Source organism: Aythya ferina, assembly GCF_964211825.1.
Source record: "Aythya ferina genome assembly, chromosome: W".
NCBI classification, from domain to species: Eukaryota; Metazoa; Chordata; class Aves; order Anseriformes; family Anatidae; genus Aythya; species Aythya ferina.
This window is the reverse complement of record NC_140313.1, coordinates 1,493,694-1,514,491: the sequence shown is the minus strand read 5'-3', so window position 1 is coordinate 1,514,491 and position 20,798 is coordinate 1,493,694. Positions and strand designations below refer to the sequence as shown.

Sequence of the window (20,798 nt, the reverse complement as noted above, 5' to 3'; positions counted from 1 at the left end):
TGGGGCAGAATCAGAAACAAAATGTAGCCCATGCTTTAAGCCAAGGACTTATCATCTTCTCTGCAGTCAGCTGGTGGCTTTCCTTGTGGCCATGGCATGTCCACGTTCACTCCTGAGACCTTTGTGATCAAAGAGGACTAATGATAAACTCTCTGGCCTGCACTCTGAGTATTTATTTTACTCTACTTCAGGTGAGCCACATCATCCATGTTGCATCTCTAGTCCAGCAAGCATGAAAAGACGACACCAGGGGTGGTTCAGTCCACCCAAGAGCTCCATCTTCTCATCCTTTCTTCTCCCTGTTGGCAACTGCAGACGCCCATAGCTGTAACTTGGCCGTGGTGTGCGTGGTTATGCATCCATCCTGGAGCTAATTATGAAATGCCAAATATATTTGCACCTTCAATCTGCTGCTAATGATTGACAAAGAACGCTTAGTACTAGTTACGCCTAGTGCTCAGAGCTGTTGGATGGAAGACAGATATCAGTTCCTTTAGAAATCCTATTAGATACTTCACTGCACCTCCGTAATCCTAAATTTCAATTTTCATTTTAAATCTCTGCATGAAAGTACAGGGCTTGGATGCAACGGGAGACCTGCTTAAGTAGATCCCTCGTTAGGGAAGGATGGAGACCTACTCGCTTACAGAGTGGCCTGCTTCTTAATTCCTTCCCTCTTGATAATCATACTGATACGCACACTTCGTGTGGCAGCTTTGCATCATATTTGGGGTACTTAATTGATTACTTCCATCATGCAAAACTTTTCTAAGAACCGGCTCAGCCTGCACCCGGGCTGTTAGAGCAGTTGTCTGAGTAGCACACTTGAGCTGCTGAATAAATCACTTGAAAAACATGAAGAAAAGTGCTCAGCCTTTCATAATAGTGATTGAGAACTTTATTCTGTCTGATGATCATCTTGAATACGAGTATGTAGAGGTTACACTTTCTCCCTGGAATGAATTAAATAGGGTGATTTTCTCATGACTGAGTGGTCAGATTGCCTGGGAGACACACTCACCGCGGGCACAGAAGAATCGAAGAATACACAGAGACTTCGGCTTTGTCAGTGAAGGATTTGTTGTGTTTTCTTTCTGCAGCGTATGAAAGATATTTGATGTCGGTCTCATAAATTTCAGCAGCAAGCGTCCCCTGCTCTTACTCAACCTTTTCTGTGACAGAAAAATCAGTGCCCGACTGACTTTCAAATGAATAATTCTAACGAGGAGACGCATTTCTGGAGAACCACTTCATCCATTTATTTATTTATTACTTTTTTTTTTTGTTATTTGTTGCTTGCGATTTTAAATGGAAAGGTTATTGGCTGATTAATGGTTGTGTTTTAACGATATTGAAGAAGTCACGGGTGCCAATTCTGATCTTTTACACGGAAGAAGTAACGATTTCTGTGCTGATCCAACTCAGAAGACGGTACATGTAGCAATGAACCGGCAGGGCTCATCTCCATGGAGCTTTGTATTAAAGCTTGCACATGAAATAAATGCTTAAATGAAAAGGGAAGAGGCACGCCAAGGAGATTTCCATTTACCGATTCTGCAAACATAAAGCCCGGAGTATCTGAAACAAAACACCAGCTGTAATAATTTACATAAACCTTTTAGTAGGTCGTAAAGCTCTATTTTTAATTAATATATTGAAAAAATAAAGCACGGTAACTTTAGAATAGCATATTCCGATAGGCTGACAACGTTATTATATCATTCTGGGATGTTTTGATAACTCACTGTGGAATATTTTAATAAATGACAGCGATAATGGATAGAAGTAAGCAACCCTGGACCTCCTTGCACTGGGTGGCCTCTGCTTGTGCTGCCATCGCCGTGTTGTCCCAAGAGTAAAAATGCTTTGAAAAACCTTTGGATGGAAACAGGAGAGTTATCCTCTAGTTAGTAGCATCCTACTACTAACAGTAGGGTATCCATATGGCATCCATAACATTAGTCCATCTGTAAAATGCCCTAAACCTTTCCAAGAACAAGTGTACAAAAATGACTGTTTTACAGCTATTCCGATAAAATATGATGAGAAAGGAGCAAATTCACAAGTTTTCCAGAAACGTAGACTTTCCACCTTAGAGCACATCCCGTCCTTCCCCCCTTCAGTATGTGAGAATCATTTTATAAAGGGTTTTTAAGCACGGCTGCCTTTCTGTGACCTAAGAAAAAGTGCCATTGATCTCCCCGAGTGTGCAGGAATTCATATGCACCCTCTTGAAAGAGTTTGATTGGGAAGCTGGAGCGCGCGCATCTTGAAGTCTTATTTTCAGGGCCCTTTTAAACTTGAACCTTTGATCCTCCCGGCCCAGCAATGAAAGCAAAGTGCAGAATGTACAGCACGTCTAGCAAAGACTTTTTAAAAGTTCCTCCCTCTCCTCCCATAAAGCCCGGAGCTACGCACATCTGAAATTTTTAAGCTCCGAAGAGCAAATTTAATGGATGGGAGCAATTTCTGCTTAATTAGTAGTTTGGAGAATTAGAGCTGCCGTATAAATAATATGAACTTAATAAAAACTCATGCAGAGAAGTCGTTTTATAGTGCATTTTCCTATCTCTCATAGGCGTCGTTTCCCAGCCTGTGCCGGCACACTGGCTCCCAGCAGCTCCCCGATGATGGGATGTCCTCGTCACCCCATGTCCCATGGTGGTGGCAGCACGCAGGGACAAGGGTGGACATGCTGATATGCCCTTGTCCTCCAAGCCTAGGTCACATCGGATGCTGAGAATAAAACCATCACAATCCCTTCAGCCTGCCACATTCATCTAAACTACAAAAAAACCCAAACCCCACAACCCAACAATGACAAAGTACAAGAAATGAAAGCAAAGCTCTTAGATCTAAATTTTCTATTTTAACAAACGTATTGGTAGGGATACTAAGGATTCCGTCAAATCCACCTTCATTTTAAGTGCAGATCAGATTAAATTTGACCCTCATGCATAGGCAAGGCAACAAAAAAAAAGCAATTGGGTTTATTGGAAAGGGAAAGAAAGAAGGTTCTTCATTTTCTTTAATCTTTGCAGATGACAGTTGCAGATTATAACAAAGACATGAAAGGGAACAAAAAAGCTTTTTAATGTAGTTTGGGGTTGTTTTCTTCCCTTCGCATTTTTTAATACAAAATGGAGTGGTGAAAATCAAACAAAAATCTGTTAAATTTTGTGCATCTCACAGTTTCCCTCATAGCTTGCATTAAAACACAACACTAACAAGGAAAGGCACTTTGAGACTCCGGGGACTGTTCATTTTCTTTCTTGCCTTTCAAAACCGACTGTCATTTAAGGAATCCTGCCATTTGCCCAAATACTTCATGCATCAATTTTCTCTCATTCCTCCCTGACTTTGTTTTGCTTCGCCAGAAATTACTGGCGAGCAAAAGGGTCGCTTTGAGATCCATGCTCTATTTACATTACACGCAGATCTGACATAACTCCCCCAAATCACAAATTGTGTAGATTTTAAGAGCATCCTCAAGTTAATCCTCTGGGCACAAGTGAATTGCAGCCGTATATCTCCGTGTAGGAATCCACTCCTCTGCTTCGGCTGACTTTCCTCAAGGTATTTTGGTTTATTTACGCCGTCATCCTCCACTTATAATAAATAGCTAAACTGGCTTCCCTGACAAAATGTTTAGGGCCCATTAACAGTAGATGGGATGGAATATTCTGTATATAATAACGCTGGAATAAGCTCTCTATTTCTACTTATGGTAAAGAACGCAAAGCTTAAGAACAATTCTTCGTGCCAAATTGGAATAGAAATTATGCAAATAGCCAAAAATAACTTTTTGTTTATATTCATTTATCAACAGAAAAGAAAATAAAAAACCAAAATCTTTGTTACAATCTCAGTTTTCACGAACAAGGACAGATACAACGCTGAGCCTTGTCTTCTTGAGCATTACTGGTATCATCAGGGGATGCCAAGGAGAAGAAACCAGCCAAGTGACCCAGATTCATAGATCCACGTTTGCTTGGACTAAAGACTCATTTGTTGCAAGGGAAACAAACCTCTCCTCCCAGTACAACTTTCATTGTTATTTTTTTGTGTCTGGGTGCCTGAAGAAATCTTGCCCACCCTCTGGTTAACCCGACTGGTGCATTAATGGCATTTCTTCTGGTGTCAGAAGGCATCTGGAGTCATGGCCGTTCATTTTTTATTCATTTCTCCATATGTCTTACACTTCATTTTCTGCTACACTACTTCACTTTCCCCGAGTCCGCCTGCATTTGTAACGTCAATAACAAATGTCTGGGATACGCATTGGGATTTTTTTTGTTGTTCAGCATCCGCACCGACACTGAATGCACTGAGCTTGCAACGCACCGTGGGGGCTGTAAAGGTTCACATCTCCACAGGAGACAAGACCTATTTCTAAGCATGCTCAAATTACAGCCTTTGCTTTGAAAAACACCCTGCACACTTTGTTATAATGCACACAGGACAGCGCTCACAAGCGAAATCAGGAAGCGGGCATAATGTATGACTAGGTGACTTCTTAAAAACAACCATAAATATGGATTTGAGGCGCGTCTCCTGAACTGCATTCAAATAAAAGCACTTAACAGATTCTCATTATAAATTCTCCTTGCTCCATTAAACACTTTCCCTGGTGTTTTCGAAGTTAAATGTTTCCCGAATGAGCCCGAGCAATCTGTAAATGCCCAGGCTCCCCCAAAATAGTGGGGCTGCAGAAGGCTGGTGGGATGCTGTGGAGGTCGGTGCTCCCCAGGTCATCGTGGCACGGTGAGCTCCCACAGCTCTGCCTGGACTTGGGGTAGGTACACGTTGGCTTTGGGGACTGATTTATCGAGAATTGTTTGAAATTGAGATGTGTAAGACCCCCTCTGTCCCTCATCCCTCATCTCTGTGAAGCAGACGGGCAGAGCTCTGCTCCTCGGGGACAATTCCAAATTAACTCGATTTGATATTTTAACCATGTCAGAGTATTAATAGGTCTTCGTTATTTGTGCTACGGAAGTGCCCACAAGTTCAAGATGAGATCAGGGTTTAATTGTCTGCTTAATGTAGAAACATACTGCGAGCCTCTGCTTCATATAGCTCATAGGCAAAAGACTAAAGGAAATGTGCCAAATTTAAAAACTTATATTTTGTGCTTTCTATTCATAAAGAAGTTACAAGCCCCATTCTCTATCACCGTGGGAAGTGCATACTTGAATTTGACAGCATTTGGTGAATTTACTTGAAATGAACAAAGTTTTTTGCTATTTTTATGGATTGCTCAGTTTACCAGAAGACGAAAATCCAGGCCAATTCTGTTGTGCTATAAAGGAGATAACTCACTGGTAGGGCTCTTGTTTTATTGAAGGCAATACACAAGCTCTTTATTATCCATTTTAGCCTTTCTGATGGTAACTCCTTTCCAAATGACCTGACACAGTCCTCAAAGTAATATCGGAGGGGTAGCTCCTCATCCACCACTGAAATGAAGCTGATGCTGTCCTACAGAGTGCCTAGAAGGAATAAAACCAAACTATTTTGCTCTAGCAGACGACATAGAAGAGAGTCCTTTGGAGATCGTCACCATGAGAGTCTATTCTAGTGGAATACTTAAATTTATTAATACCATTAAAGACTGCTAAGATGATTTAAAGATTTCTTTTTTTTTAAAGGATGGATGTAATTTTCCTAGCTTGTGCTAAAATCTGCTCCCAAGCGTTGCTCTCAAGGGGAATTGTGTGTTGTCCAAGAAGTGGAATACATCTTCCTGACGGTTTCTTTTAATGGGATTTAATCTACTGGCCATTGGGTGCGTTAGAAACCCACGGATATTTGCAAAATGAGACTCAAGGCACCTCTCTCTTTTTCTGGAAGATGGTGTAATGCATTGCTTGAGGGTAGTTTCTGCACAGAAGAGGCCAAATATCTTTTGGGTTGAGGTTAGAGAAAAACAGCACTATCTCTGGCTGTGATGTTGGCAGCACTTTTCCCTCTCGGTTTCCTGGAATCCAATAGCCCCGGTGTGCAGAGTTTATACTTCAATTTGACATTTGTCCTATTGACAGATTACCTTTTCCTGGCAATAAGCGAGTGTTACCAGGTCTTGGAGCTGATACTGGTACTATTGATTACCGAGCGCGATGTTTTTGCAAACCCAGACAGGAGTAAATTAGGCTGATCTTCGCTTGCTTCTCGAGATAATTTGCAATGACTGCCCCTTAGAGGGTTGCTCAGCACCAGCGGCAGTGACATGACATGCAGGGCATAGATGTAATTCTCTTGAAGACCTTTTCTCTTTCAGAAGGGCAATTCCTGCAGGAGTTACTCTGCTTTCAACCTCATCTAGACCACCGCCTCACTTCTCAACAACCCTTATGTATATATATATATTTTCCCAATAACCTACAGGAATTCCTCTTGGTACAACCCCCTCCAAGTCCCTGTACTACAGGGTATTGTCAGACCCCCTCTGTTTGGACAAGATATCTTTGTTTCCACTTTGTCTACGGGGAGCCTACAGCTGTTTCTCATGAAGGATCCCTTCCTACTGGCTCAGCCATCTCAAGGGTAGCTTCCTATAGCCTACAGTTGAAACCAGCTTAGTAATGGAAGGAAAAAAAATAAAATAAAAAAGCAGAAGGTGGCGGTTTTCTTCTTAAGCAAGCTCTGGCACCATAAGGATGCTATTCTACTATATTCGTGGGTTCATCCTGATGCTCAAGCGGAGTAAAAGGGAGCAGATCTAAATGAATTGCTACTTCCCTTTGTGCCTCCCTCTCTGTATGGATCACGAAAGACGCTGACAAAGGTGTTGGGAGAAGATTATTGAACATCTAAGTAACCTTTATTGTTCTTTTATCGGCTCCATTAAATGAGAAGGACTTCAGCTGTTGTTCAGCGCAAGGCAGCAGCTCTAAGTGGTGTGATGGGATGAGCAACGTCTTCACGACGATCAGGAGACTCTGCCTGAGCTTCAGCTCTCCCAGGATACTAATCTGCAGAGCACTCTGCCGGTCCCTTGTGTCAGGTAATTGTTATAATAGGGAATGAGCAGAACCGAGAATGAATTTTTATTTGAGAGATAAAGGAGCCGATCTGGAAAAGCAGCCAAGTGCACTGCCCTCTTCACAACACCGTAGTTCAAGGCATGGTGTTTTCCTGGCAAAGAGTTCACGTCTGGTTATCAAACATTCACTTTATATTTGTAGTTTAAAGAGAAAATTAAATTCCACGTGAAAACATTTGTCAAAAGACCCCGTGTAATGGATGCAGAGATTTCGCGATTTTCTGTTCTTTAAGAAGAAAATAACGGCGGTATCTTCAGCAGGTTGCTATTCGTTGATTATGTTCTTTCCACTAGCAACATCCATCAGAAGAAATTGATTTTGTTCATGCTTAGTTTGGACTTCTTTTGCCTTTTTCTTTTTAAAGTTGAACTGCACAACGCAGCTTTATTTGCAGAGCATGTTCCGCACCAACATTGACATGATGGATCCTTTCCTGATGCTCTGATTAAAGCTGAATTCTTCGCTCTGTTCCTTCAAAGGCAAGAAGAGATTTCATGTGCTAGGAAAAAAAAAAATAAAAATGCATATAATTCTCTCTGTCTCCTGCTCCAGAATAGCTAATACAAATGGTAGTAGCATTGTTACTCGGTTGCATTCCCCACTGCAATGAATAAGAACCAGTTGAGAAAAAAATGCGAATTTATTCTGAGATTCGTGCAATTATCATCTCTAGAGCCCTTCTCTGTCATCGTTTCTTTGGTGTTGTAGCTGCCAGGAGTGCCAGCAGCCTTTCTGTTCCATTAGCTGCTGCTCTTGTTAGTAGGTTTATACTAAAAACCTTTCCTCATTTGAACTCCCATTCCAGTCAGGGGCACTTTTCCAGAGAGCATCAGAATGACCCCGTAAGTATGACAAATATATAATGCTGTTCAAAAAGCAACTTTCTATGTGATAATACTAATGCTTTTTCACTTTTTTTGTGGTTGTATTGGATTAAACAACAAACTCTAATACTGTGTTCAAACCCTGTGCCATAGCAAATTGCCTTTTTTTCCCTCTTATCTAAGAAGAGACTCGTGCAATTATTTATTGCTCCAGTTAACAGCAGCTCAAATTAGCCACCTGAATTTTTCATGTTTTTTAACAGAAAGCTGCAGATTGCATCCTCGTCCCAATCTGAGCTCATTTTTGCAGATGTAACCTTAGCCAACCTAGTTATAAACATATATCAAATGTCAGTCTGTTCCACTGATAACGTTTGATGGACTATATATTGTGCTGTTCAGGTAATTGTAATGAAGGATGTGCTATATGGTCTTTATTTTAAAATTTTCCAGGAATTTATCACAGTTTTCCACCCAGTTTGTCAATTTGCGTGAGTACATCTTTCATCATCAAATTAGCCATAAGTCACTCCTTTGGCTTCTTCATTATCGGGAATTCACGACGGATTTTGATTAAATGTGACAGTTACATGTTTTGGGGCTTTTGACAGTAATTTCTCGAATCAGGTTTCACGAGCAATTTTTCACGTTTAAACTATCGATGTTCAAGGTGACACGCTTTTCCGACTAATGGCTCATTATTTAAAATTTAAGCCAAATGAAGTCCAGATGTCTGTGCTCTCAACATAATCAGTGGAGATGTAAACCAACCCGTAGAGGCTGATTCATCCGATCTTACTGAAATTCTTGTCTTAGCGTTGTCCTTCAGAGGTGCTTGCCTCTTTGATTCCTATAGGAACAGCCCTAACGTGCCAAACTTGGAGAAAGCTGCAAAAAATAAGACTAATTCCATTGTCTTTTGTCATATGTACTCTTCAGAGAGCTGACGGCTTCCATAAAATTGGTATGAAAATAGGAAATGGATAGGACCGTGGTGAGGCACATTTATTATAAAGGTTACCAAGTATTTAGAAAAAAAAACTACGGTGCAAAATTTGCCTCGCTGTAGCAACTGTCAGCAAATACCTGGTACATCTCCAAATCCTAAAGCTTCATCTTTTGGCGTCCTTCCCTACATTCACCAAAGTATATGATAGTGAATGGTCCGTACGAACCACTTGTGAAACTCTGCCTGACAGCATTCAAAACTCCTAAAAAGCCACAGAAGTTGGGTCAGGGACAGAAGGAAGACTGGTAGTGACCACATCTGTCTAGACTGACCACGTGAAATGCTTTTTCTTAAGCAGAAACAACTGAATGTAACGTTATTAAACGCTCAGATAAATAATCTCGGCATGTCACAATAAATAAATCTGTGTGTGGAGCCTGGAGAGTTGCACCACTTAAATCAGAAATTAAAAGCAGGATGCTAATATGGAGTAGAAACCGTATGAAAATATATATACTCCGTCTCCGTGAATGCAAAATAATTTCCTCGTGACTAATGATATTGCAGGGGATACGAACTGAATTCATACCCATACGATACTTAGCGCAAGGATTTATTAATGCACCCGTCATTTGTTTGGCATTTTTTAAAGTTTAGCTCTTTCGTGACAGAAGCAAAGAAGCCGCCTGAATACTAAGTGAGTATGTCACTGTTTCTGCTGGCCATTAAATTAAGTACAAAATACGTGGGTGGGAAAGACATTAGTAACAATATGCAGTAAGTACTTAAAGATTATTTACTCATTTCAGGTGCGCTGTAATAATATTAATCACGCTGGGCTCGTTTGGCATTAATGCAGATGAAATATGTAATTCTGCAGCAGGGCTTTTGCAATGTCACATTAATAAATGCCTCCTCACGTAACAAACATTTCTTCTTTTCCAGTAGAGGACTTGGTGAAGGCAGGTGCCGTGTTTGGCAGGTGTTGGAGAGCCCGATGTGTTCAGGCTGATATCTTCCGTAATTGTCTTTTGCACAGCTAGAATTAACTTCTCTAGGAAAAAAAATAGAAAGGGGGATGAAGCAATTTGCATGGAAAAAGTCAGGAAAATAGATAGTCTCATTTTCCTTAGGAAATTGTATCCAGAAGCAACGCAGACCTGAGCTGCTCATTTCACAGCGCGCCCCAAAATTGATCCGTGTGTTAAACCCCTCCCGTCCACAGCATAGACTGGGGGGTTCCCAGTGAGATAAAAAGTGGTAAAATGGCAATTTCTGAGCTGTTTCTGACCGGCACACTCACTGCGGATCCCATCTTTCTCTTGCACAGACGTTGGCTTAACTTTGTTGTCTTTTTTTCTTCTTTTTCAGGAAAGCGCTCGTCCGTCCTGCCTGCCAGGCCTGACTTTAACAGCGTGTGTTTTGTTTTGCCTTATCTGTTTTCTCCTGCAGAGCCGAGCTCCCACTACGTGATTTCCTTGAAGGCCTTTAACAACGCCGGCGAAGGAGTGCCTCTGTACGAAAGTGCCACCACCAGGTCGATGACAGGTGAGTCGGGAAATGCTCTCGATCTCCTCCGCAGCAAATTCCGCCATAGGCAAAACGATTTGGGGCAAGGCAACGGGAAAAAAAAAGAGCTCTGCGACCTCCAAATCCCTGCTAGAATAAATCAGCTTCGTTTTCTTCTTTATCGTAATGACACGGACAGAATGAATAATTTACCCTTCCCAGAAATTGGCTTTATATTTTTAATGGGATGCTCACAAGTGTTTGCTCTTTGGTACGGTTTGGCCTGGGAGAAGCATGACTCCCAAAGCTTTTGGAAATGGAGAGATAGGGGTTGCTGTGCTGAATTCAGCCCAGATGGAATTGCTTTTGTTTCCTTTCTCCTTAAAGTAGTTCAAGTGAAAATGAATTAGTTAAAAAATAACGCAAAACAAGCACATTCCTATCATGCACGTTTACAGAAGCAGACAAAGGGGTTAGAAAAGGTGAAGATGCTGATTTACAGGACAGGACAAGGCTCACAGAAGGAATTTCCCAGCAGTAGCTGAGCAGAGTGCTTTTAGGCAGCTCTATTCACAATTATGATGTTGGGACAATAACAAAATTACAGGAGCAGAACTGTTTTGTACAACTTCTGGACTGCCTCGTGGGTTTTATCCACAGGGAAAAAAAAAATAATAATAATTAAAAGAACAGAATCGAGGAAAAAAAAAAAAAAGTGTTTTTCCTCTGGATTGACACCGTCATTTGGTGATTTTTTTTTTTTCTCGTGGCCCACCCACGGTGTTCAGAGCTGCCTGGAAGGGGAGCTGTGTCACTGAGAGCAACCCGGTCACTGACGTTGGCGTGGGTGTGCCGCGAGGAAGAAAGAACCCAAATGGCTGCTCGGTGGCTCTGCAAGGAAAAACAGCTTCCAGCATGCAGTTTTGTGAAGTATTCCCATAAGAAATCTTGGAAAGTCAGCAAGGAAAAAAAAAAAAAAAAGAGATTCATTATAAAATCGAGGGTAACCATAAAAATGACTTTGATATAGTAAGTGTCAGGGAGCTTCTGGCTCAAAATTATTAATTTCACTTCTTGTCTGGAATCTACAGAGGTCATTCTTGCTGAGCATGCCAACAACATGTGTCTTGTAACATCTTCTTTCCAGTGAGTTTGCCTCGGGGTCCACGGAGACTTTAATTTTTAAGTTTTCTCATTCCTTGTCTGACTCCATTTACAAACAACCCATCTGGCCTGTGGGGCTTGATTTCATGCGTGTGTGTAACTTCTTGTAAATTCAACGATATCCAGGTGTAAAAAAGGTAATTCAGGCTTGGGTTATCTGCGATGATCCTCTTTGAGGAGCTTTTCTCATCACTGGGCACATATCTGAGCCTCCTGCTGGGCAGATAAAACCCCTGGGAGCCTGGGCGACTTGTGGAAGAGCATCTCAAAAAGTTTTGCTTCCAGCAAAGCAGGAAAGCACAGGAGGGTGCAAGCAAGAACCAAGACCCCGTGTGTTTGCGTGGCCACTTAGCATGCGTGCACATACCTCGGGGTCTGCCCGACTTACGTAACGTGTAATATTCACAAATCAAATCTCCAAAGAGAGGGAGAAAAACTATTTTCCGTCCAGAGATTGCAATTTCCAAATGACAGATGTCCGTGCGTAAATACAAGCGAATGAAACTTCGGTGGAAAAGGGGGGAAGTATTTAGGGACCTATTTTCAGCCACCAGTGGATTACAGATATTTCCCTCCTCCTCAGGTCAGTGATGACATGTTTCAACAACCAAATTATTTTGATTGAGTCTGACCATTTATTTTGCTAAAGCCAGCCTCTTTTCATAATCTCCTCTACAACAGCCCTTAAGTTTTCAGTAGAGTGGAGAAAGGCAGTGCAGTATTTGCTAAAATAGGAACTCGGCACCAGTCACGTTAACTTCCATCATGAAAAAAAAAAAAAAAAAAAAAACACAACATGGGAACAAAAACTGCTCACCTTACAAAATTTACAGGCACTTCCTTTTGGAAAACTTCACTTCAGACAAAGAAACTCTTCACTTTCAACCTTAGAGAAGCTCAATTCACTGAGACTGGACCAAAAAATAATAAAATTTCTTTTAAAAAAAAGGTTCAGCTGCCCATTTCTGCCCTCGTGGAACATGGGCTTGGGGTTTGGATCACACAACACCAGATTGTTTCATTTCCTTCAGTGCCTGCTTCTTATCAAGAAGCTTTTGATGAAAGAAGCTACAAAAGCAGCAGGTTGAACTAATGGCTTATCATACATTTTAAACATCCTTGTCTCCTCTGTTTTTCCTTCCAAAGGCTGTGGCATCCCGAAGTTGTGAATAATAAATTACAAAATCATAAAACACAAGTGATCAAAGGGTGTCAGGAGCTGGAAACGCACATGGAGCAGACAAACTGTAGCAATTGTCAGGGAGGAAATACTAAGAGTCACTTATACTTTGATTAATTAATTAGCACATTATTTTTAGGGGAAAAAAAAAATACAGCCTTTTTTTTTTTTCTGTGTGCTGTGTTTTACCCACTGCCATTTGAAATGATATTTAGAAAAATCACGGCTGTTAAATAATGAAGCATACAGTTGAAAAAGAAAGGCCTGAAGTTGTCCACAGGTGCTTAAACCTGGCACTTGGACAAGGATGAACATGTTTAGGCTGAGGAGATGTGGTCTGTAGCTCCTGTGGGAGCCCCAAAAGAAAGATGTTGGCATTTTTACAGCGGTGACACTTGTTTGCATCAAGGGGCGATGCCATAAGCACAAGGAGGGAGGGTGCTGAGCTGCTGCTGTCTGTCCTCAATGGCTGGAGTATGGAGACAGCAGCTGAGGTGGATAAATAAATATTTTTCAAAGAAGACTCGTACTCACGTGTCTCATTGCTGAGATGAATTCTTCCTTCCTCCTGAAATGGAGCCCAGGTGAAGCCAGGAGCAGGAGCATCACTAGAGCCAAACCGAGGGCTGAACTTTTGGAAAGGAAATATGCAACAGCCTCTCTAATTTAATCATCCAGAATATGATAATCCATGTCACACTGTTAGGTCATGCCCAGGATGCTCACTCTCTTGCTCCTCAAAGGCCACCCAATCACAGATACAGGGAAGAAGAAGTCTACTTGAAGATAACCCACATACCCATACCTGGAAGCACACATTTTTATGCTGGCGGTATTAAACCAACAACTCCAAGCTCTTCGCTTCAGCAGTGGAATTAGGATGGTCCGTTTTGCCTAAGAAACGTTGAACCAACATAGACCACGTTCCCTTCCAGAGCCTAACACAACAAAAGAGCCTGAAAGAGGCAGCCAAGGAAGAAAAGCGTAGGTAACTCCTACGCACGTGAGATGAAGTCGTGTCTATAAATCAGGTTTGTAGACGACACTCCACTTTGGAGGTGTTTCCAAGAACGTATCGTAACATGATTCAATTTTTTAAGAAAAATGTAAATCAGTGGGCAAAAAAGAGGCTGCTCGTTGTCTTAATCTCATGTGAAGAAAACACAGCGTGCGTGGAAGTACTTAAACAAATGGTGAAAAATTGCTGTTGCCGCTGGTTTTGTGAGAGTAATGAAACTGAAACGTTGCTGCTGCGTTTTCATTTTGCTTTAATGCTTCTCTTTCTGTTCCCCTCATGTTCCTCCTCCTCATTAATGCCATGCATTTAACCCATTGTGCTGTGTGCCCCTTGGTGGCTTGTTCGTGTTTTGTTTCATTTTATTTTATTTTATTTTCCGTTTGACTTACCTATCCATTTATTTTGGAATGCTCATTTGGTGATGTATGGACCCAGACCCCATCGATCCATTAGAAGTTGATTTTTATCCTTTGCTTGATGATTTCCCCACGTCAGTCCCAGATATCTCCACCCCCATGCTCCCACCAGTAGGTGTGCAGGCTGTTGCGCTGACCCACGACGCGGTGAGGGTCATCTGGGCAGACAACTCTGTCCCGAAGAACCAAAAGACGACGGAGGTCCGCTTCTACACGGTCCGATGGAGAACCAGCTACTCTACAAATGCTAAATACAAGGTGAAGTTTCAGCACATTACGAATTCGGGAACTGTTTCATCCGTTCGCATTTTATTTGCAGAGCCTTGGAATTGGTTTTTTACGAGCTTTCCTCAACCAAGATTCCCCTTTCAATCAGCAGGAGATTTGCATGAGTAACTACTGCTTGCTCAAAACCCGCGGATTTAGGTGGATGAAAATAGCATACATTAATTCTACGTGCTAATTGATGAGAGTTATGATCTTGAATCTTTACCAACCAGGTATAAATTAGCCGTAGGTGTGATAGCACGGTGAATATGAAAAAATACCAATTGCGATACCTCCCACCCTGTATGGCAATTCCACCCATATCCCCAAACACCAAAACTGGAGATTTCTTTACAGGAAAACTTCTCAGTCTGAACGGATACGGCAGCAGCAGAGGTATGCTACTTTCTGTACGAGGATTTATTTCCCAGTCCTAATGAAAACACTACCAAAAGGGGTGCAGTTTAGCAAAGAGATACAGAGACACCGGGAATGGAAAGCAATAAGCACAGACTTTAGGTTGTTCTGTTTGCTCGCTTTTCCTTTCCACACACTATTGTCAGCTCATATATTGCACCTCGTATAACATCCACCTTCCCCATAACAAGCACGTCCTTCCTCCCATGCCCTACCGCAACGGTTATCTCCTCTTGCTTAGAGGATCATTTTGATCCATAGCGAGTTTACTACGAATATATTTTCATACTGCAAGTGGATGCCCCATTTTTTACTGCTGTGTCCTACCAAAAGCAACCACACGTAAGTTGTTTTTATTAGGACTGTAGAACGGGTGATGTTCTGTACAGCTCTGAGGCTCCTCCGATTATTGCCTGAATTATTTGTCCAAATACAGGCTGGCTTTTCCAAAATCCCAAGGATGGCTCTCTGCGTTGGTTCAGGGTACATACACAACTCGTGGACTCCAATCTCAAGATCTCTCTCGGATAACTTTTAGAAAAAGTAGGAATGATAGTAAAAAATAAAAATAAAAATACCTTCATACCTTCATACCTTCAATCCCTTTTCTGAGTGGGATTTCTGTTGGCTGAGGGAAAACTCAGGGCAGCTGTTTTCTCGCTGCAGGGACTGGCCTATGCAAAGCTTTTAAATCTTTGCAAGGCTTTTAAATCTTTGCAAGGCAAAGCTTTGTAAAATCTTTGCCCATCTTTGCAAGGATCTGCCCGTGCCATCGTGGTACATCTACTGCCATACTTCTGGCAACCTCAGATGCTGGCATAATGATGAGACCCGCTTATAACCATCATTTTGTGGTCGTAACAAATGATAAATTCAGGGCCAGGCTGACTCCCTTTTTCCAGTTCAATCACCCCCAAGCATAAACAATAAAAAATCTTGCAGAAGGTCTGCTCGCTCAGAAATAGCCACGTTTTTCAAGGAAACGAGATAAAGCCCATTATGTTCTTTGAAAACAGTGGGGAAACCTTCCATTTTTTTTTCAAAGGGCTTCAGATCAGGCTCACAAAAAGATCCCATTTGCCGATGTGTTGCTACTGAATATGCAATTCTTTTCAAACTTGCCCATTAAAAGCTTCCATCGCTTCAGAAATGTGTACCAAATGTAGTGTAAAGAAGGTTTTAACCTTTTCCATTGAAATTTATAAATTGTAACTTTGCCCCGCCAACTTTACTTTGTACAAACCATCCCAAAAAGGCAGAGCATGGAATTGCTAAGGCACTTTTTCCAGTTATGCTGCCTTCATCTCAATATGATATTAAGTTCAGAGGAGTACCGAAATGCTAATAGTTAGCACCGAGTGAAATATCCAAAGAAAAACTCTCAGCTGGAGACAAATAACTTTCTTTTCCCAAAAAAAGAACCCAACATGGCTGTGTTCCAGTAAAGATTATTTTGTCCAGCAATGGGTTCAACTCCTACAGTTTCCTCTGTGTGATTTTTTTCCTGGTCGTGTTTACTGTTAGAGCACTTTTATAGTGTTAGTTATCAGAATTAGTTACCCTCAGTGATGCTGAACAGCATTTTATGTCATAAATCGTTTCTTCCAAAATCTTCCCTGGAGGGGGAAATTATTCTTCCCTTTATTGCAATCCAGCTTTTAGTTGAAGAATAATTTTTGTAAAGTCTAGCAGCTCAATTTTGCCATCTTTGGCAAGTAGCTGAGTAGTTTGGCTAAGTAGTTTTTGATTGTATTAGTACAGTCTTTGCTTCAGCAGGTCTTGTAGAAGGGGATTCTCTGCTGGATTAAGCCCTTCCTCCGAAGAAGTTGCAAAACTGCTGATTTCCAAGGACTGGGGATTTTAATTGAGTATGACGATGATAAAATCTGGTATTGCAATTAGTCTTCCTATTAAGTAGCATACAAAACATCTGGCAGAGCACATGTGCTAAAACAGCCTGCCATGCAGGCATACGTAGGGCGTTCCTCAATGTCTCTGCAAAGTAAATTTTTTCCCTCTTTCCCCTTAAATATTAGTACTTTATTCTGCAGCACGCTGGAAACTCGACGCAGCATCGTTAGCGAAGGTCAATTTATTTTGGAAACATCCCATTTGGTGATTAGCAGCAGAATGCTGTTGCTGAGGTCTGCCAGCAAGATCAGCTGCTGCTCAGATGTGAGCAGCAAGGCGGTTTTCTGATGCAAAGGCATTCCTAGGTTGTCTTAATCAGTAAACTTGAGGTCCATAGGTGTATAAACATCTAAAAGCATGCACCTGTAACTCACTGTACTGTAAATTGTTGACGCTCGAGGACTGCACACCAGGCTCTGGAGCTTGAAAGACGTGGGAATTGATTTTCTTCAGTTGCCACCGTATGTCCTATAATATTCTCCTCACTTGTCTCCTTTGATACCGGTGCAGTTTGGCTCAAATTGGTCCTTACTGCATGCTGAGGGATAAAGCTAAATCGATCAGGTATAAATGAACAATATAATATTCACATCAACATCAATGTTTAGTTGTTCAGAACATATCACAGTGAGGCAGGCCAGACATATCTTTCAAATACAATCTAATGCATGAAAATACCATATCTAACCAAACAAAAGTGTGTTTTCTGAATGTAAAAATTAATCTTTATGCAAGGGTCCTCTTGATATTATAAATATGCGTTCCCCACGGTACCTGGGAACCCTTAGTCAAGTCCACTCAAGTGGTAAAAATGCTTTCTCAGCCTCCACTACAAATCAGCAGATATTAAAAAACTTTTTTTTCTTCTTTCTTTTTCGGAAGGAACACATCAAAGAGGCTGGAAACGAATGTTTAAGTCGTGGAAATGTTCCTATTTTTTTCCTCATATGGGCATAGATGAAGGACACTGCGTTAGCTTTCAATTTGCATTTGAAAAAAATAATGCATTGCAAATTGCTTTGTCTGGGAAAAGAAAGGGAGAAAGCATCACAATAATTTATTTAACTGCTTAAATTATAGGCAGAAAGTTTAGTATCATATTTATGGTCCTAAAAATACTCCCATTAAGGTATGCAGCAGCAACAGAGCTATTTTGCTTGGAAAAAAAAAAAAAATCCATTGTAATTTGTGTTTTGCTTAGCTACCAGCAATGAGAGTTGCTTTAAAGACGTCGTTTGCTCCGTCTCTTTGCAGTCAGCAGATACGACAGCCCTGAGTCACACCGTCATCGGCCTGAAGCCTAACACCATGTATGAGTTCTCTGTCATGGTCACCAAAGGGCGGCGGTCCAGCACCTGGAGCATGACTGCCCACGCCACCACCTATGAAGCAGGTATGGCAGGAGCTCCTGAAAGGGGTTTCAATTTTTTCCTTTCATTTATACGCCCTCAAAAGCCCTGTCCAAGTTCAGTGTACCTACAAAATTCACTGCATTTCCTCATTTTTTTTTTTCATGGGTAGCAAAGCAGAGCAGCCATTCCACTGCGTGACTCGGTGTCATTGCAAGAAGTTCAGATGATAGTACCTGTGTCTAATATTTTTCCCCATAATACAAAGATTATCTGTGACTTTTATGATTTAAAATAGTTTCCACTTTTCAAAGAAACCTAAGATCAGGTGAGAACAAGTTTGGAGCACTCTGTTATTCTTAGATAATAATTTTACCCCTTTAAAATTTTAATTTAGGAAGTTCTTCGTGACTTTGTCTCAAGTTTACGAGTTCCCACCTTGTCCTTTTAGTAAAAAGGGCTCAAAGACGGCTTCTATCTAACACAGGACCTTCTTGATTCAAGATCTAAATGGCTGTGTTATAACTAAGCAACCAGAGGGCCATTCAGAATGCAATTTTTTCCTTAGGTTGAGTAGTTGTCTTCAACAGACTCTAGGTACCCATATAAACCAGCTTCTACCAGCAGCCACCAAATGAAGTCTGCTGGTAAATATTGATCTGGTTTTTGGTTTTTGTTGGTTTTTTTTTTGTGTGTGTGTGTTTTCTTTTTTTTTAATGAAAACCACAGTACACGCCAGTTAATTAACAAAGGGAAAATCAGAGGGAATATATGTGTCCTTAGATTTTCCCATGTGATCGCAATGCAATTATCTGAGCTTGATGGAGCGGCTCTGTTAATTAAGGGCATCCTGCACTGCTGATCTTTATTGCCTATTTTGTACCCATGCCGCATGTTGAATTTCCTGTAATGATATTAAAGAATGTACATATCAGCATCGATACAGAATCCACTAGAGATTACTACCACAGGCTATAGAGAATTGCTATGCCCATAATTCAAAAGCAACTCTCAGAGCCAAGATCCATCCCCAGCTCTGCCTACACAAGTCTTGCTGATGCGAGGGGTGTTAATGAGTGCTAAGGGAAACATCTAAAGCTTTGATTTTTCTCATGATATCTTCTGTTCACAATCTGCTGAAAGCAGAGCTCAGCTTCAGCCACTCAAAGGGACTCACGTGGTGAAAACCAGAATGGAAAACCTATGCTACAGGAGGAGGCTTTAAGAACAAGCTTTACTAGTTTAACCTCCTAAATGACAAAAAGCCTGAAAAGGGAAAGAATTAGTCCATGAAAGCATGTCAAGGAAGTTAATATCAGAGAAAGGAAAACAGTATTTAAGAGAAAGACGTTGTTTCCACACAGGTTGATGGATGCATTTAGGGAGAAATAGAATCATTTATATGGAGAATATTGCAGAACAAACATAGCAAAAGTAAAGAGAAGGAAAATTTTGCTTTGAAAATCAAATGAGGCTAGTTTACAGAAAAGGTTGTTTCTTGCAAATTCCCTGGCATAGCGAGGTGGTCCAAGATGTTTCTTCTAGTCCTCTGTTTTTAAATTGCAGACCCCGTGTCCCTGTCTGCGAGCCAAATTCCCTTTAAATACAACACAACTCTCCTAGAACATAATAGTATTAATGATAGAAATCATAATATTAATAATAATTAATATTAGTAATAATAATCATGGTGACAATAATAATGCAGTCTTCTTTAGTGATGAGGGAGCTTGCATCATGCTGGGCATTGCATCGGTTTAAGAGACCTCTCTAAGAGCTGTGATCCAGATCTAAGATCTGTGGCTTGTCTACTTCATGGTGAGAAAGACTCTTCCAGCAAACAACAGGTGATCAGTCACCTGCTTAATAATTTATCAATGACAACATTTTTTTTTTCCAATGGATGTATTTCTTAGTTGTTTTTGGATCTCGTTTTTGAAAAAATCGACCGATGCAAACGTTGTGAGACCATCTGCTCAGTGTTCATTATTTTCATTCCATTGCTTTCATTTTTTTTTCATTCTTTTCAGCTCCAACCTCTGCACCCAAGGACTTGACAGTCATTACACGGGAAGGGAAGCCCCGAGCCGTCATTGTCAGCTGGCAGCCACCATTAGAAGCCAACGGGAAAATTACTGGTACACATTTGCATTACCCTCTACTCTCCTTTTTCTTTTACTGTTCTGATTGTATGTTGCTTTCACTCCCCTATTTTTAGTAGAAACATCTGTTTTTTTCCCAGAATCCTATCTGATCTGATATTATTTTCTCTTACTTTTATCAGCCAACTTGGTCTAGGAGTCGAGGCAAAGTTAGAGACACTGAAAGATCACTTGCAGGATGTAAATATTCATTTAAATGCTAAGAACAGTGATTTAAGTTAAAAATGCAGCCCTCTCAGCAAAGGTTTTGTGGTACATGCTGCTCAGTGATAATTAGAAATGACTAATAATAAGTACTTTGTTTGGCAATAATGTGATACATAATATACCTAATGGTAGGTTGCTTGTTTCAGCACACAATGGGAGAATTTATTGGTAGATATTTCACTTTACAATAACAATTTAAGGCGATGATGATCAGGAAAAAAAAAATTACTTAATATTGACTGACAAGAACTGAACTTAATGGATGCTTCGCAGTGACAGATTTTATTTTCCAAAATGTTGCGTATAACCTTAGTGCCTAATTAAGACATCCATTAGAAGCCTTTAACGTTCATTTAGGGTGAAAAATACAGTAGAGTTC

At 40.9% G+C, this 20,798-nt stretch overlaps 1 protein-coding gene across 1 annotated transcript in view; it reads left to right on the top strand.

The window, feature by feature from the left end:
* LOC311426563 (netrin receptor DCC-like) overlaps window positions 1-20,798 on the top strand; it is a 357,945-nt gene that overhangs the window by 295,491 nt on the left and 41,656 nt on the right. Inside the window, exons 16-19 of the mRNA XM_084502992.1 lie at window positions 10,272-10,367; window positions 14,126-14,364; window positions 17,956-18,094; window positions 20,081-20,188. Coding sequence (XP_084359118.1) covers window positions 10,272-10,367; window positions 14,126-14,364; window positions 17,956-18,094; window positions 20,081-20,188 — 582 coding nt within the window. The remainder of the gene's footprint in view (window positions 1-10,271; window positions 10,368-14,125; window positions 14,365-17,955; window positions 18,095-20,080; window positions 20,189-20,798) is intronic.